Here is an 18,211-nt window from a genome sequence, read left to right on the forward strand (position 1 = left end):
CTCTTCCTTCTGACCCATTCCGATTCCGATTCCGATTCTGCTGAGCGTCTCGCACAGGTCACTGGCCGCCGATTCCATAGCAGAATGCCCTGAGCTGTTAGCTGCATTGTCGCATAGGTCAGAACTCCCTTGTTTTAAGGCCGACTCGTACCCACTGTATGGACGGGTCGTGTTCTGCTTACCCTTCTATCCAGGTGCTCTGGGATGTCTGCGAGGTTTAGCTATTGCGAATAGAGTCATGTGACTTTAAATACTCATCTAATCATTCTTCGGAAGAAAAGAATGAATTGGGCCGACTCCGTGGTCTGGTGGTTAGGGAGGCTGGATCCCTCGTGTCCGACTGCCATTTGAATCCTAGCCCTGGTGTCTCATTCTCATGCAAAATTCATTTTGTTCTGTTCCTTATGATAGACACTCGTGTGTGTGTGTGCATGCATGAGCGAGAGAATAGAGGAGAGAGATTTGGGGGCACACACACACTCACACATGCCTGGCATGTTTTTCCAGCCACCGGGTGAGTCCGGGACTCCGAGTTCGGACTCAGCCACGTGGACTCGGCCGCCGCAGTCAGCACTACCTGCTGGCCCTGTGGCTTGTTGCTGACTCCAGGAGCTCCTGAAAGTGCTTGGACATGCGTACCAGGAGTGAGTGTGTGTGGGCCTCCCCTTTTTAAAATTAATTTTGTTTTTAAATTTAAATAGGCACATGTGCTTACCAGAAAGGGACAGGAGGAGGAACGAAGCACCCCACGGTGGGGCGTGCCAAAATCTCGTCCCGTTTCTCCATTCTGTCAGGACTTGGGGTGCACGCATGTGTGCACACAGGCCTGGGCCAGGATTGATTAGCCGTGTGGTACCCTTTTCTCTTCATCACTGAGCTGGCCCTCAAACTGCTTTGCATCAAAATGAGCTTGTATTGTTGTTGTCGTTTGCCATAGGGCACGTGTGCTCGATGGAGAGACAGGGAGAAAGAGAGAGCGTGCCTAGGAGGGGGTGGCCACACTATGGCCCCTCTCCCGCCCTCCAGGGAGCGGCCCGCTTAGGGTAGTGTGGCCCACCTGCCGAGTCCTTGGCCCGGTTCTGGCAGGAGCAGTGGGAGCCCTGCAGCCCAGGCCCCTGACAGGCCACTTGGTGCCGTCAGATGAGGTGACAGTTACCTTTCAGTTTCAGTTCTGTAATACAGCCGACCTACCTCTGTCACTCTAGTGTGGGTAATCTAAGGTCGATTTCAATGTGGGAGCATTTTCAGGTCACTTCAAAGGATGCTGACTACTTTTTGAACAGGTGTAGTTTGCATTTGCCCGGATAATTCTATCATTTGCACTTGAAGGTGAATCCATCTGGAAACGCACAGTGTCTATGTTGCCCGTGACTTTTCAGTTAGCGCTGTCTAAACTCTCTCATTAAAGTCTGCCTGGCACGCTCACACTGAGATGCACGTGTCCGAGGAGCCCTCTGAGGACAGAGTGTCTCCGCCTGCGCTGGCAGCGTGCCTGGATGGCTGCATCAGACACCGCCACTGGGGACCGCTGGCGCTGCACCGCCCCGAAGGCAGTGCACTGCAGCACCCGGGGCAGCGTCACGTGGGCGTCGGTGTGGGCTGCCCTGGCCGCCACGAGAACTGAGAAATAAATGTTAGACTTGCCTTCTTCAGACAAGCTTGGTCTTTGACACCGAATGTGCAGTAATGCAAATCGCTCCAGCGTGTCTTCTACAAAGCAGGCCATAGGGCTACGCAGTAGCCACTAACCTGGCGTTTGTCTCCTCAGCCAGGTGTCTGGGGAGTCCTGCTGGCGGCGCTGGAGGTCCTGGTCCGGGCAGAGCACCCCCACCAGGTGTTCAACATTCAGCAGTTACTGAACGCGCGAGCGGTCCACCACTTTCTTCTGACCTGTCAGGTCTTGCAGGTACCGCCACGAAGTGTCTCGGATACTGTTTCAGCTGATGTTGGGTGTCAGCAACTCGGTCGTGGGACAGTACGTTTCTGAGGGACTTGCGATGCGGTTTTTTTCTTGTTTCCATCTTCTCTACTCTTTAGTTTCTCTTCTGTCAGCAAACAGTTCTCCAACTGCTGGCTTCCATCTTGGTCTTCACATACTCTCCATCTCTAACTGTCTCGGAAGGGTGACTGTTAACCTTGGAGGGCCTCCTTTAGTCGGCGCAGTAATTTCATAACCTCTTAACTATCAGGGGTAGTCGGTGAATTTTGACTTCTTCCACATTTCTTGAATAACAACCTAGAAGTATGTATTGTTTTGGTAAGTATGATTTTTTTTTTTTTTTTTTTTAGGTATAGCAAAGGGGGAATTTATTAGCAAAGTAGGAAATTTATTAAAGGAGAGGGAAGGAAAAACAGAGCTCCCAAGAAGGGTGAGGTCCTGGAAGATGGTTTGCCCATAAGTATGAGTTCGTATAAGGCCTATTTTATATGGTCAAATTAGCATCTTAAAACTATATCTAGGGGCTGGCAGGTGGCTTGGTGGTTAAGGGTGCTGGGCTCCCACATGACCAGTCATGGTTCAAGTCCCAGACCTGGCGGCTTACTTCCTCACTTTCTCTCGTTCTCACTTTCAGTTTCGCCCTCATGCTCACTCTGTCCCTCTCTGGTCAAATTAAAATAAATAAATAAGTAAAGTTAAATAGAATAATTCTTACAAGATTAAAAAAAAAACTATATCTAAAATATTGTGTTGAAAAGTAGCACTGGCCCAGCCACTGTGGCACAAGTGGGGGGTTTCTGCCATGTGAGGCTGAGGTGACTGGGGGCCTGGGCCCAGTTCCCCGACCGGCCTGAGCAGGCAGGGCGTGGAGGCACACACCTGGGAGCTGAGCCTGACTGTGATGGACCATGGCCTGGCCAGGCCCCTGGAGAAAATACCTTCGTCTCCATCCCCTCCCCCTCGCTGCTCATTAGAAACAGACGGGACAGCCTGGTCCTGGGCCTGACTCACAGCCACAGGCGTGTCTGCGCTGCGGCTTTGACGTTCTTCCCTTGTTACAGATGGCCTGCCATCCATGGGGCGGTGTGTTAGACTCCTTCCTACGTGATCTTGTCGCTTTTAATGTCTAAGGCATCCATTTGAAATTTGCTGAGTCCAGTAAATACAGACGTCCCCGTAGAATGGATGCTGTTTTGTGTGTTCGGTGCCTTCCGTGGCACTAGGAGCTTGTCATGGCATTTGGGCTAAACCCGCAGCAAGGCCGACGTGGGGCCGGGCAGGGCAGCAGCGACCCGGGATGCTCTGCGAGGCCGGCCCCCAGGGAAGGCTCTGCCCGTCTCGAGAGCACTGAGTGTGCCAGGTGCGTGCGCCGTGGTCCCGGCTGGCCGAAGCTGGGGCCGCCGTGGTCCACTCTCTTGGAGGTGCCGACACTTACTTGCTCTGTTTTGGCCTCTCTCTCTCTCTCTTTCTCTCTGTCTCTGCTTTTCTGGCGCATGGAAGAAAGAAAGCAGCTCTTTTACAAAGCTCGCCCTGCCTTTACTTGAGTGAGGACTTGCCTTCTCCCGGTCCCCTCGCACCGGGCGGTGGGACGCAAGAGGAAGGGTTCCGAGGTCTGCGCTGGCCTCAGAGCGGTCCATGCTCGTGGTTCTGAGTGGGTGGAGCTACACCCACAACCTCTTTGAGCCTTGTATTCTAGAAATGAGGGGGGACCTCACAGAACTGCTGCGAGAGAGAGTTAGGTAACGGGGGCACATGCAAGTGTCACTAGGTTTGTCCATCAGAGTTGGCCTTTCTAGGGCTGGCAGGTGGCATAGTGGTTAAAGCTCAAGATTCCTACATAGCCGACTGTGGTTCAAGTCCCTGACCTGGCGGCCTGCTTTTTCTATTTCACTCTGTGTCTCTCTGGTCAAATTAAAATAAGTGAATGAATAAGTAAAATTAAATATTTAAAAAAGAAAGACAGAAATTGCTCTTCCCGACCCCACTGCGGCACCGGCAGCGGTGACTACCGATACAGTGGCAGCTGTGTCCGTGGGCCCTGACTCCAACCGTTTCCTATTTAACCCTCTAATGACCCAGCGCAGAAGCGCCAGTGTTGTTCCCATACTGCAGATGGGGCAGCCGAGGCTTGATGGTGTCAACACACACCTGCGGGCGCACGGCCGCTGGGGCGGGGAGCCAGAGCGCCCGGCGGCTGAGTCTGAGTCCCCATGTGACCCAGACGCCCTTACGGGGAAACAGTAGGCTGGGACCAAACTACCAGCAGTTGTTGTGAACTTTAATAGCAGAAGTGCTTGAATGGAGAAAAACTGGCTAAGCAGTCAATATGGTCGGACTAGAGTGATAAAGTAATGGAATTCTGTATTACAAAGAGTATCTTGCCTAAATGAAAGATGTTAGCGGGCCGTTCTCTTTAAATCTGAAGTTTTATCTCTGTTTTTCAGGAACACAAAGAGGGGCAGCTCACCTCCATGCCCCGAGAGGTTTGTAGATCGTTTGTGAAAATTATAGCAGAAGTCCTTGGATCGCCTCCAGACTTGGAATTATTGACGATTATCTTCAATTTCCTTCTAGCAGTTCACCCTCCCACTAATACTTACGTTTGTCACAACCCCACCGGCTTCTACTTCTCCCTGCACATAGGTAGGCAGCATCCCCTCTGCTACAGTGGGCTCTTCCTTCCGCATGATCCCCATTTGTTTGATGTGTTTGGAATGGCCCCTCTGTGCTGAAACTGCTCCATTCCCCCCGGAGTTGGGACGCTGGCACAGGGCGGTGCGACACAGTAAGGCGAGGGGACATGCACTCGCGTGTGCAGAGAGGACCTGGCCGGGCTGCGGAGGCGAGCGTGCGGCAGATCACCAAGGCCCGGTGCTTGCAGCGGAAATATCAGGCAGTTTTGACAGGGAGACTGGCAGGTTAGATTCCAGATGAGAGAGTGACTTATGGGAGGACTGGGGAGGGGGAGGCCATGGCCTTCGCCTGTGTAGGGTGTCTAAAACAGTGAGTGCACTTGAAGACCGCCATCTCTTCCCCCAAGGTCATAGTAGATGGGTCCTCTAATGTGGCACCGGAGTGAACTCGTATTTGCGGGAGAGGTCACTGAAAGGGTTTCATGTGCGTGTTTGTTTTGAGCAAAGGACTGCGATGTGAGTGCCTTGTAGCTGGCCGCGAGGGTCAGCGCCCAGGCCATGGTCTGAGCTCGGCGCTCGGCAGCCGGCCGGGAAGGTCAGGCGGGGATGCCGCCCACCAGGGCTGTGGAGGACGAGTGGGGTGGCTGCTTTTCTCATGCCTGCTCATTCGAGGGGCCCCAGGGCTGTCCCTGCTGTGTGTGTCCAGCAGCTGGTTGGAAAGGAGGGTTAGGCTGTGGGAGAGCTTCTTAGGGGCTGCCCCTACAGAAGCGAGCTGAAGCCCTGAGCCGGATGAGGCCAGCAAGGGAAGGAAACTCAGAGAGAGGAAGGAAGAGGAAGTGGCGGCCAGACCTGCTGCTGAGAGTACTGCACGCCCGGGTGAGCGACGGGGACGTGGTCAGTGCGAGCAGCTAAGGACGTCCAACATGGGAGGAAAGAGGCCCCGGAGAGAGCTGGGGAGCCAGTAGCACAAACCCTCATAAAGCCGGTGAGCCGCAGGCCGCGGGAGGTGCCAGAGAGAAGGCAGGTAGCTGGCCTGGTGCCGGCCCCTTCGCCGTCCCATGTTCCCTGCACCTCGGTCGTCACCATCTAGCCCAGATCCCAGTAGCCTCTGCTGGTGGTTTTCTTAGCACCGTCTTCAGTCTCCTGGCTCCCCGACCTGTCGGGGTTCATGGCCCGAGACCGGCCCCGCCTCGTGCGTTCGGCGCGTTTACTAGATACATCCTGTGGGGCAAGATCCTGGGAGCAGGTTGCTACCAGAGAAGGAAGTGTGGGCCCTCCTCTCAGCACGTCCGCCCTGCTGGAGGGGAGAGAGAGGCCTTCGTGCCAGCCTCATGGAGTGCAGAGGCAGAGTCCACCCTGGTTGCTGTGGGCAGGGCCTGGTGCAGGCGGGGTACTTCCTGGGGCAGGCTGTGAGACTGCTCATGTCCTCAAGGATGACCGGCCTGCTGGGGTGGGTGTAGAGCCAGGGAGAATGGAGGCCAGTGACCGGTCATGGCATTGCTGTAGACAAGAGTGTGGGCTCTGCCTAGCTTGGTAAGGGGCAGCAGAAAGCCCCTGGGGGCCCTGAGCAGGAATCGATATTCAAGAGAGGATTCTGGTAGCTCTGAGCTGAGGGTGACGAGGTGGCCATCAGGGACGGCGTTGAGGGCCCTGTGAGCAGCTCAGAGGAGCCAGTGAAGCTGCGCTGTGGTTCTGTGGTCGTGGGGAGCAGTTACGGAGCACAAGTGAGCAGGGCTGTGACCGACTTGCTACGCCAAGAGCCTGGCGCTTCTCCCAGACTAGCCAGAGCCCACAGGAGTGCGTGTCTGGCCGAGGGGCGGTTTGGGTATAGGTTCATTGCACTAGTGGTGCACCCAGGAGGTGGAGCTGCCGAATTCCTGCGTGTGAAGCTCAGAGAGGGGGATGGAGCTGGAAGTGCTGGCCTGGGTCACACTAGATACTGAGAGTACAGGAGGAGGGGCGGCAGTCTTTCCTGAGCGGCAGCTGCTGAGCAGCCTCCTCGGAGAGGCCATGAGGACTCGAGGGAGGCACAGTGCCCTGGAAGAGCATAGAAGGAACTGCCCATCCGGCGGGAAGGCAGAGAAGGCAGAAGCGAGCGCGTGGCGCTGAGAGCAGCCGTCCGTAGGAAGACCGTGCATGAGTACACACGCCAGGAGTGCATTAGTGCAAAGGGTGCCCTATTTTTTCTCTTTGAACATCTTTTTGTCAAAATGTGTATTTAATGATTTGTTTTTTTAAGTTATATTTTTGTTTTGTCCTTTTTAAAAATGTCTCCTAAACTGCTTTGCCCTAGATGGCAACATCTTCCAGGAGAAGGTGCGGTCCATCGCGTCCCTGCGGCACTCCAGCAGTGGGGCGCAGCCCCTCGGCAGCCCCGGGCTCACAGCCCTCAGCCCGTCCAGCTTCGCCGCGTCACCTCCGGAAGGTAGGAGCTGCAGTGAGGCCGTCATGGCCCTGGGGCCCGTGGGTAGGGAGAGCGTGTCTGTCTCAGCAAGTGGTGCGACCTGCTACTGGGGCGAAATGATGGAGGGGCACACATCGCAGTCGGGCACGTCGAGGGAGCCGCGTGCCCTTCCTCGCAGTTCCGGTAACTCGCTCTGGAGCTTGGCAGGAGTCTAGGCCATGAGGACAGAGCTGTCGCCAGAGCCATGGCCTGGCCGTGCCCTCTGGCACTGGCACCCTGTCCTGCCATGGTCGTTGTCTTACATTGAGCTTCTGGTTTATTTCCGATTTTCTTCAAAAGCTTTTAGTGTCTTACGCTGTCCTTTCGCCTGAACCCGTCTGGACTACGTCCTGCGACACTCCTGCGGCAGCTCCTTGCCCTGGAGACGTCCGTGTCCCCTGCAGGCCCTACACCACCGTGCGCTCTCCTGTGAGGTCACATGGTCACTCCGAAGCGTTGCATGTCACGCCCCGTGTTTTCCGGGATTTCATGGCAGCTTTCCTTCTGCAGCCCCCAGGGTGGCAGAGTCCTTCAGGGAGCCCTGACAGTGCACAGGCGAGAGGCCACTTGTCTTCCCAGTCCGCTAGTAGCCCCTCCTCTGGCTTCTTCATCCCTCTCCCAAGGTCCCTTTACCTCTGTCTCCCTCTTCCCATGTAGAATCGGAGAGGTTAGCAGTAACTTCGGTCGTTCTCTGACACGTCTTCAGACCCCTGTTCCCTCAGCTCATTGGTGCGCTTTACCTGAAAGCCCTCCCCTGGCCTGGCCCAGTCGCCCTCACATGCCGGCCCATCTCTCCCCTCTGTGCTCAGAACCGCTTCCCCCTTCCCTTCCCTAGCAAGCATGACTTCAAACCTTCAAGCCTGCAGTACTTTTCTTTCTTCTTGCTGAGCTCTGAACAGACCTCCTCACCACCACCACACACCATGTCCTAGGCGAAGCGCAGGTGTGGTTTCCCGGCGAGCTGGCAGCCCTCCCTCCTTCCCTGAGCGCTGTCCTCTGCCTTTCTGGTTCTGTTTTCCAGTAGCACGTTTTAAGGTCTTTTATTATAATATCTTAGGCTTTTTTTTTTTCTTTTTGGAGACATTTTTGCTATAGGGTGTGTGCACTCTCCAGAAAGACAGAGACAGAGAGACAGAAAGTGAGAAATCACTCACAAAGGGGGATGGCCATGCCACAATCCCTTCTCCTCCACTCTCCTCTTGGGATCTTGGGCACGCACGTACATGCGCCCTGTGTGAGTTTAAGCCTCCGGGTCTGGGACTCGAACTGTGGTCGGCTCTACAGGGAGTCCAGTGACATAGCCATTATACCAACTGCTGGTCCCAAGGCTATGTTTCAATTAGATTTTCTTGCAGAACTTTTGTAAGAAATGTCTATTTTTTAAAATCTTATGGGTCACTCGGAAACATTTTCAAATACAATTATACTCCCATTTTCTTCTCCAGGTCTATTGAGCAGACTCTCTGCCAGTTTTAGCCCTCCAGCCAAACCCAGAAATAACTAGCAGCCGTCCAGCCATGGGCTGCTGCAGGCGGTATCCCGTGGCAGCTCAGTCAGCGCCTGCCCCTTCCTCAGTGCCCCGGGTCAGCCCCTGACGGCCTGTGCACTCGTGGGTGCCCCTGCCCTGTGTGGAAGGTGGGGTGGTACCGCGCGTGCGTTTCTACCAGGCACGCAGGCCACCTCTGGCGCTGCGTGCCCACGTCCCGTGGCAGAGGATGACCGTGACTGCCAGGCCTTCCGGCACAGGATGTAGAAGCAGTGTACTGGGGAGAGATGTGGCAAGACAGAGCCCCGCTACTTCCCACCCCAAGCCCCAGGGAGTGGCGCGGAAGCCGCTGGGGAGACAGGGCCCTTCTGTCTCGTCACAGCCAGGGCTGCCTTCCCCTGGGCACCTGTTCTGTGCCAGGCACTGAGGGGCGGCTCAAGGTGGTCGCACTTCAGCCCTCCAGAACCCCTGCAGATGAGGTATTCTGGGCCTCATGCATTTGCAGAAACTAACGTTCCTTAGGCAAAATTAAGCATCACCTAAGGGCACCTCGCTGTGAGAATCACGCTGGGGTGAACACAGGTCTAGCTGTGAAGTCCTCCTCGTACTGGGACAGCTGGCCTTGGGTAAATCACGTTTCACTTAACTCACTGAATTGTACTACAGTGGAGCAGTTAATTACTTTTGAGTCCTTTGGTCAACAATGTATTTTGTTAAAGAAGCAGGAAAAGACACTTGTTTTTGGAACACTTTAATTAAAAATAGTTAAAAATGAGCTGCTAGGAAAACGAACCTGAGTGGCTTCTTCCCCGGTCCGAGTGAGTGGCTGCTGCTCAGGGAGCAGGGCAGCGGTGGCCGCGGGCAGTTTCCAGCAGTGCCTGTATCTGCTCTTACAGGACGTGGTTCCGCCAGCTCGGGCCCGCCGCCGGCCACCCTCCTGCCCCGTTCCCACAGCCTACCGGCCTTTCCTGTTTCTTCGCCTCGAACGGAACCATGGAAACTGACCGGAAGCTTGGGTTGCAGTCTGGACAGATTGCCAGATCCCGCAGACACCTATGCCGCTCACCAGTCGGAGAGACAGGAGCCTGTGGAGGGTCCCAGCACGTCGAGCAGAGGCCGAGAGGACGGGCCCCTCAGTAGCTGCGACTCTGCGGGAACCGTCTGTGAGATGGGCGCCGTCCCCTCAGCCCTCACCGCGGCCAGTGTCTCCCCGGGGACGCGAGGCTTTCCAGCCGTCAGAGCGGATCCTAGAGACGCAGGGCCCGAGCCCAGAGCAGACGAGGACAGCCCTGGGGACGAGTCCTGCCCGCGCCGGCCCGACCACCTCAAGGGACTGGCCTCGTTCCAGCGCAGCCACAGCACCATGGCCAGCCTCGGCCTCGCCTTCCCTGCACTGGCCGGGTCTGCAGCCCTGGGCTGGCGGCCGAGGCCTGTCGACGGGACCCCTGAGGGCTGGGAGAACCTGGCTGCTTCCCTCAGTTACCAGCCCGACTACGGCCAGGCTGCCGGCGCGCACAGGTATTGTCTGCTCGGGCACCACCACCCGCCATCGTGCCTGTTCTTTGAAGACTCTCTGCTCCTAAAAGTGTCTTCATTCTCACAATGCAGCACATGTGTTAGGGACAAACAGGAAAGTGCTTTTTTCCTTATTTTAATATTAGATCATATTGAATTCTTTATATAACCAAAAGCTATTCCATAAATAACTCTTAGAGGAAAAATACTCTCTTATGCTTTAATTCCTTACAGTTATTAGAGAAAAATGACTTTTTCCTTTAATTTGTAGTAGGATGTGTGTGCTCATCATAGGAAGAGGGAGAGAGAGAGAGAGAAATCCCCCGCAGGGAGATGGCGGGGAGACTGCAGTCCCTCCTCCTCCATTCTCTTCTTGGGATTTTGGGCACGCACACACATGCACCTGGTGTCATTTTCAAGCTGCTGCGATCAGGACTTCAACAGTGGAGCTGACCGTGGGGTCCAGCCACTTTAATCACCGTGGCCATGGGCTTGCCTGGAAAAAAACCTGTCGGCTGAGAGAAACCGTGGGACCTCCTATTGTCCCAGTCACACTGCAGGTGGCACTGCTGGTGTGGACGCATCTCACCATGCAGCCAGTCCCAGGAGGCAGAAGCCACAGAGGCCCACTGAGCACTTGAAGCATGGTCTCTGCCCCGAGGAGCCGACTTCGGGAGTTGGTTTTGCGTAGTTTAAACAGCACGCACAGCACTCGGCGGCGAGATGTGGGGCAGAGTCGTGTCGAGTCGACGGCGCGAACACTGCCGGTGTAGGAGGGTAGTGTGTGTGCTCGTTAGGAAACCCTGTCTCGTGTCGCTAAGCTGCATGGTCTCTGTTTCAGTGTGATGGAGGACTGCCTGGTCCCCATTTGCTGTGGCTTGTATGAACTCGTAAGTGGAGTTCTTCTCACCCTGCCGGACGCTATGCTTGAAGATGTGCTGGACAAGATCATCCAGGCAGATGATGCCACTGTAAAAGTGCACATTGTGTTCTTAAAGTGCATGGGTGTATATGCTAAAGATAGCCTAAAGCTTTATTTTATACTCAGAAAAAATGAACTCCTAGTTTGTTACTTCTCATATTTTTGCACGTTACCCAATTTAAATCCTTCTTCATATATTGATTCATTTCAATGTGGTTTCTTTAAGAATTATTTCTTTTAAGTTTACATATTTATTCATTTTTAATTTGACCAGAGAGAGACACAGAGAGACAGACAGAGAGAGAGAGAGAAAGTGAGAAAGCAAGCCACCAGGTCCAGGCCTTGAACCGTGGTCAGCCATGTGGGAGTGTCCAGCACCTTAACCACCATGCCATGTGCTGGTCCCCTCAATGTGGTTTTTAAATTGACCAATAAATACATATATCTGAATACTTAGTCTATTTTGCAAAGATTACAGGGAACATGTGGATCGTTGGAATCCTCTCCTTCAGCACAGTCCCCGATTTTAGTCCTTTATGTCAGTTCTCAGTTCAGACGTCAGCGTTTAGATCGGCCACCCCGATCACCGTACCGACATTACCACCTTCTAGCCCTGCACCTTATTTATTTGTGATTACCTTTTTTCTTTTTGTTCTAAGTTGCCAGGGGGCACATACACTCTCCAGAGAGAGAGAGACAGAGACAGGGATAAAGGAGTCCTCAGTGGGGTACAATCACACCACAATCCCTTCTCCTTCGTTTCTCCATCTTGTTGGGACTTGGGGTGCACACACACTTGCCTCCCATGTCCCTCAAGCTGCCAGAGCTAGGACTTGAACCGCAGTCAGCATGTAGGATTTGGCTCCAGACTATGGGCCGGGTTCCTATAATTATCTTTTTAATTTATCTATGTACTTTTTTGTTTTTAAATTACTTTAGTTTTCTTTATTTAAGCTTATTATGTAAACTTTTTTTGGTAGGCTTCTTGAATTCCTTATGGAATAAGGTAAAATATAAGGAATAAATACTGCGTGTTACTGGCCACTTATACGGGGCTACCTTATTTCTGGTATTTCTATCTCCCCCAATTCTTATTTACTGGGCTGTCCGACACCGAGATGCATTTTTCGGTGCTTCTCTCTGCATACACGGGTCGCAGCTTTTCCGACAGCCCAGTGTACCCAGCTGTGGTCCGTTTTGCTGCCTGTGCTGAAGCAGGAGCTCCCTGAGGCAGCCTGTCGTGCTGTGTGGCACTGAGCATTACTGAACGGGTGGGCCGGCTGTCAACCTAGTATGAGAATGGTCTTCTGGAGGCTCCCATTTTCCTTAGTTTGTCGGGATCGAGGTATGCTTCGAGCTCTCGCAGGTCGACCTAGGATTACTGAGCTCCCGTTTCACTTGCAAACCTGGGCTGGCTAGCTGCCACCTGGAGCGTGGAGGGAGGTTACAGTGGGGGGTCACACGCCCTTCAGGAAGCTGGAGAAGGGCGGACATGCAGGCTGGTGCTCAGGGTGAGTGAGCTGCGAGGGTAGAGACAGGCCGAGGCACTGATTCTTCCCTTCGGGGCCAGGCACCGGCATCCCACACACCCCACTAAGGCTGCTGTCTGCAGGGGTCCGAGCAGCCCCATCACGGACGTACAGGGTCTCTGAGCTCGCCTCCTCACGCACAGTTCGCGGTAGTCAGAGGCAGCTCAGTTTCATGCCATGAGAGTGCCATTTGTCCTATGGGCTTCCATATGTAGGAGCTTACTACCTTACATACAGTACAGTATGTTACAGTGACTGGTGTGTATGTTACAGCACATTCTAATACCGAACCTAAATTGTCTTACATTTTTCTTTAGTTATTAGATGCATATTTTAATAGGGCGTCTAAGGAACAAAAAGACAAATTTCTGAAGAATCGTGGCTTTTCCTTGCTAGCCAACCAGTTGTACCTTCATCGGGGCACTCAAGAATTGTTAGAATGCTTTACCGAAATGTTCTTCGGGCGGCGGATTGGTCTGGATGAAGAGTAAGTGTGCTCCTCCCTCCGCCATAACTGGAGACCTGTCTTCATCATTTTTTTTTTTTTTTGGCGTGAGTTTAAGCCCCTGGGTCTGGGACTCAAACTGTGGTCAACTACATGGGAGTCCAGTGACATAGCCATTACACTAACTGCTGGTCCCAAGGGACCCTTGTCTTAAATGCAAAATGCAGGGAACTCACTCTTAGCTAAAGTGTTTGACCATCTTAAGGAAAAAAATCTGAAACCCATTTTCTAGATGAATTGATTTATGATTTTCCATGTGAAAATCTTTCTAATGTAACTTCAGTTGTATTTTATTTACTAGCTAGAGACTAGAAACAACACTGTGTCGAAGGAGGGGCGGCGATGGATGTGGCCTGGAGCGTGGTACTGGAAAGCCTCATGGCCCGCGTGTCGTTGAGGCAGGTTCCCGGAGTGATCTGAACAGGGCCTGTGCACTCTGCTCCTGGGTGCAGATCCCTCCCGCGGGACCAGGGGGCTCTGGCTCCTGGGTGCAGATCCCCCTCCGTGGGACCTAGTGCTCTGGCTCCTGGGTGCAGATCCCCCTCCGTGGGACCTAGTGCTCTGGCTCCTGGGTGCAGATCCCCCTCCGTGGGACCTAGTGCTCTGGCTCCTGGGTGCAGATCCCCCTCCGTGGGACCTAGTGCTCTGGCTCCTGGGTGCAGATCCCCCTCCGTGGGACCTAGTGCTCTGGCTCCTGGGTGCAGATCCCTCCCGTGGGACTAGGGGGCTCTGGCTCCTGTGTGCAGATCCCTCCGGCGGGACCCCGGGGCAACTTAAAACTCACAGTGGGCATGTGTGCATGCATGCTCAAAATCCTGAGAGGAGAATGGAGAAGGAATTGTGGTGTGGCCACCCACCTAGGAGTGATTTCCTGCTTTCTGTCTCTCTGGTTGACACACGTGCCCTATAGCAAAAAATCTCTCTAAAAAGTAATAATTCATGTTGGGTAAATTTTCTTTACAAGCCAAATGATGTATAGCGATTGAATATTTAAAAAAAAAAAGAATAATCAAAATAAGTTTTAAATAAATAAATAAAATTGTTTAAAATAATAATTTCAGCCCCTCACAGAGGCAAATAGCTTTGGGTCACTGACTCCTGTTCACTCGTCTTCATCAGCTCTCTGCCTGCATTCAGCCTGTAAGTGACCATGCCCATCTTCCTGGGCACTTGTCAGCTAGCCCCGAAGTCAGGTTCTGTAGACAGAGGGCTCGTGGGAAAATTGAAGTGAATCTCTTAAACTACACAGTTGTGTGAGAATCTCACCCGAATATTTGTGTGTTAGCCTGGGATAGACTTCTTGCAACAACTTTGATCTTACTCTTGGAGAGGATCCATAATCTTAAAAATTATATATTAAGAATCCTTACTCCAAAATTTGTTTTTCAGAGCTTCAAATTCAGATTAGCAAAATGGCCCTTAGTCATTCATGCTTAGTTTGTGACCAGTGCTTTTAAAACATGTTATTTATTACAGATTTGACCTGGAAGATGTGAGAAACATGGGGCTTTTTCAGAAGTGGCGTGTCGTCCCTCTCCTGGGACTGATAGAGACCTCCCTGTGTGACCACATGCTCGTGCACAGTGTCCTGCTACTCCTTCTCCGGGTCTTGAACTCCTGCTCGAAGGCAGCAGACCTGCTCTTGGACAACGGGCTGCTCCACGTGCTGTGCAACACCATCGCGGCCCTGAACGGGCTGGGGGAGAAGTGAGTTTTCCATGTTTGTCTCAGATACGTCTGAAAAGTATTTTGGAAGGGTAAAAAACTTTAGTAATAGGCTGCTTTATTTATTTATCTACCTATCTATCTGAGAGATTTTTTGCTACAGGGCTTATGTACTCACCAGAGAAACAGAGAGAGAGAGAGATCACCCGGTGGCTCGAGTGGGGCCCCTGGCACTCAGTCCAGCCCGGCTTTCGTCAGGTACCTGCGGCATCCCAGCACTGGCCCCGGCCGGCCTCAGTTACAGGCTACTTACATCTGGTTTTTCCTGAAACTTAAGAATTTTTTTCTACAAAACTTGTTAGGTTAATTTAAAGAGGGCACATTTTTCAGAACTAAATTTGGTTAAGAAGGGTGTTTTTGGGAACAGCAGGTGGCATAGTGGCTAAGGCACTGGGGAGGCTGTACGCTACCCTTTCTCTTCCCGCAGCGTCCCTGTGAGTGAGCACCGGCTGCTCGCCTGCGACATCCAGCAGCTGTTCACGGCCGTCACCATCCATGCCTGCAGCTCCGCTGGCCCCCAGTACTTCAGGGTGATCGAGGACCTCATCGTGCTGCTGGGCCACCTTCAGAACAGCAAAAACCGGAGGACGCAAAGTAAGGCTGAGTTGTTACGGACTGGGGGGTTATTCGAGCCCAAACTCTCCCCTTTGGGAGCTGTTTTACTAAAGCTGGAGCCTTCGTTTTGTGACAATATGCATAGACTTTAAAAAGAAACCTTTCCGAATGGTGAGAAATAGAAAAGTGATGTCGAGTGTGGTTAGTAGCTGGCAGTACGTTATCGAAAGGAGCCATGGATTTTTATTACCTAGCAGAATTTAAAAGCTTATGTTAATTTTTAAGAATTTTATGTTAGTTTTTAAAAGCTTATGTTAACTTTTTTAAATCTTATGTTGAATGGTAATGCTGTTTGGTTTTCTTTAATGACAAATATAAAGGTGAATATGGTACAGAAAATGTGAGAATTGCTGTTTGAACTTTTGCCTTGTGTATAGAAAGGCTGATCATTTGACATCAGTCAACAAAATAAGCTTCTGAACTAATATTTTTCTATTGAAATTTCTATACTGACCATTTGGAAATTTGCTTTAAAATTGCAGTTTTAAAGGCAGATCAAATTTTTTACTACCATTAAGATCTCATTTAGATCAAAAAATTTTGATTTGTGTGTAATAAAACATTGGTGGTGGTTTTGATACTGCGTGATATATAGAAGTCAGTTCAGTGGAAAGAATTAGTAACCACGTGTCTCGAGAACACTCTGGTATCTCGTCCTCAGATATGGCTGTAGCACTGCAGCTTAGGGTCCTGCAAGCTGCAATGGAGTTTGTGAGGAGTACAGCAAGCCACGACTCCGAGGCCCTGGCAGAGTCATCGCGGTCGCCCTCTGCGCCCCATCACACTGCCTTCCAAAAGCGGAGGAGCGTTGCTGGTGAGGATCAAAGTCGTACGTAAGAGGCAGACGTTCCTGTGTTCTCATGCCATTTGCACTGTAAAATAGTTCTCGGTGTACAAACCTAAGCGGGCTGGGAGGTTTTGTGGTGGCTAAGGCATTGGGTTCTCACATGGTCACCACAGTTGGAGTCCCAGACCTGGAGGCTTGAAGATCACACCAGATGCGTGTGCGTGTCCAAAATCCCAAGAGGAGCATGGAGGAGAAGAGACTGATGTGGCCATCCCCCTGGGAGGTGATTTCTCACTTTCCTTCCGTCTCTCTCCGTCTCTCCCATGAGTGCACATGCCCTATGGCAAAAACCCAAGAGAAAAACTTAAAAGTCTGAAGGTTCTCCCAGTCTCCACTTGTGAGGCTTCCCTTTCAGAGCTGTTCTTGCTCCGATGTTCCCTAGGCCCCACCAGGGACAGCGCAGAGCCAAATCTCGGAGAGATCCGGAAGTAGGAGGGGACCGTGGTGTGGAACTAGAGATTGTCACAGGGCCACCATCACTGACCTCAGGGGGTGAGAAGTGAGATCCGTGGTGTCAGGGGACAGACGGGATGAGAAAGGAGGTAGCAAGGTTGTGGGTTGGAAGCATGTGGCAGGCAGGGTGGGCAGCGGGTGTGGGGGATGCCGGGGCCGAGTGTGTGTAGAGTGAGGAGCCATCAGCTGACGGTGGCCCTCGGTGGCAGTGGTGTGCGGGGCTGGTAGCACAGGGTGCCAGCTTACACGAGCTCTCCCAGGACGTGTGACGGAGCTCACATCGCATCCCGGTGGGAGCCGCCACAGCTCCCAGCTGGCAGCGTAGTGGAGTCTGATGTGTCTGTGGACGTCACTCTGGCTGTGTGAGTGGGCTGGAGGAGAGCAGGGGACGGTGAGGTGTCCAGAGGATAGACGTGGCCTGGAGGGGGCGGGCTCACAGGACATGAGGCTTGCTGCTCTCAAATAGCCAAGTTCCTTATTTTTCCACAAAGTCTCCTGCTACTCTTTGTGGGTATGTGTGAGCGAGAGGGGAAAGAGAGCGCGAGAGAGGTATTCTTGTTAGTCTCACCCGTCCTGACCCTCCTGCCAGCCTCCTGCTAATGAGGCCCTGGAAGGTGAGCCCAGGAATCGAGCCGAGCCTCCATATGGCCTCGGGCCATGCAGTGACACTTTCCCACTTGCACCACCATGGTTGGGCCAGCTGTGACCTTGATGCAAATACAACTCAGAAAGATAAGACACCACAGTGCCCGCACACCCTCACACGCACCCCGGGTCCCAGAGTACTCGGCATGTCGAAGCGCTGGCCCCCTTGCTGTCTGAAAGCCTTTTCACCCCAAGTCTGCCTTTCGCCTGTGTTAAGCTACTTCATTGTGTTTAGGGCTAGGAGAAATTTTGAAACCATGTTAAATAAAACCTCATCTGTAGGGACCAGCAGGTGGTGGGTGGTTAAGGGTGCTGGGCTCCCACATAGCCAACTGTGGTTCGAGTCCTGGACCTGGCGACTTGTTCTCTCTCTCTCTGTCCCTCTCTGGTCAGATTGAAATAAATAAATGAATAAGTAAATAAAGTTAAATAAAATAATTTAAAAACAACCGCATCCATAAAGATAAGCTACTAAATCACACATTATTTTGCAGTAATATAAGCTTAAGTCATGTTAAATAAAACTTACATAAATACAACTTCTTTTTTAAAAACATTTCCAAGAAAGCATGTGTGCTCACCAGAGAGAAGGGAGGGGAAAAGCACCCAGTGGTCGCGCCATGCCCCCTCCGTCTGTCTGTTTACCCCATCAGGACGAGGGCACACATGGGCTGTGTTCCAGCTCTTAGGGTGGGATTCAGACCGTTGTGGGTCATGTGGGATCGGGCTGCCCTCACCGCCAGGCCAGGAAGATGGCCCAAATGAGACTTCTCCCGCATCCATATCGCCCCATCTCATGTCTGGGTGCAGTCCGTCCTCTCGAGCTGCTGTCCCCACTGTCCCTCTCCTGCGCCAGGTAGCACCCTGTCCCCCACATGGTGGAAGATGGCTTTTGTCAGCCACCTGCACTCGGTCAGCAGGCAGAGGCTGCAGTGGCTGTCACTGTCCCCCCCC

General features: G+C 52.6%; 1 protein-coding gene across 1 annotated transcript in view; it reads left to right on the forward strand.

Annotated features, from left to right (window-relative positions):
- Positions 1-18,211, forward strand: part of LYST (lysosomal trafficking regulator) — a 150,267-nt gene that overhangs the window by 68,505 nt on the left and 63,551 nt on the right. The window contains exons 22-30 of the mRNA XM_027770856.1: positions 1,769-1,906; positions 4,384-4,582; positions 6,866-6,997; positions 9,398-10,019; positions 10,858-10,987; positions 12,785-12,954; positions 14,449-14,679; positions 15,125-15,291; positions 15,974-16,126. Of these exons, the coding sequence (XP_027626657.1) occupies positions 1,769-1,906; positions 4,384-4,582; positions 6,866-6,997; positions 9,398-10,019; positions 10,858-10,987; positions 12,785-12,954; positions 14,449-14,679; positions 15,125-15,291; positions 15,974-16,126 (1,942 nt within the window). The remainder of the gene's footprint in view (positions 1-1,768; positions 1,907-4,383; positions 4,583-6,865; positions 6,998-9,397; positions 10,020-10,857; positions 10,988-12,784; positions 12,955-14,448; positions 14,680-15,124; positions 15,292-15,973; positions 16,127-18,211) is intronic.

Source organism: Tupaia chinensis, unplaced genomic scaffold (genome assembly GCF_000334495.1).
Source record: "Tupaia chinensis unplaced genomic scaffold, TupChi_1.0 Scaffold000161_1, whole genome shotgun sequence".
In the NCBI taxonomy this organism is placed as follows: domain Eukaryota; kingdom Metazoa; phylum Chordata; class Mammalia; order Scandentia; family Tupaiidae; genus Tupaia; species Tupaia belangeri.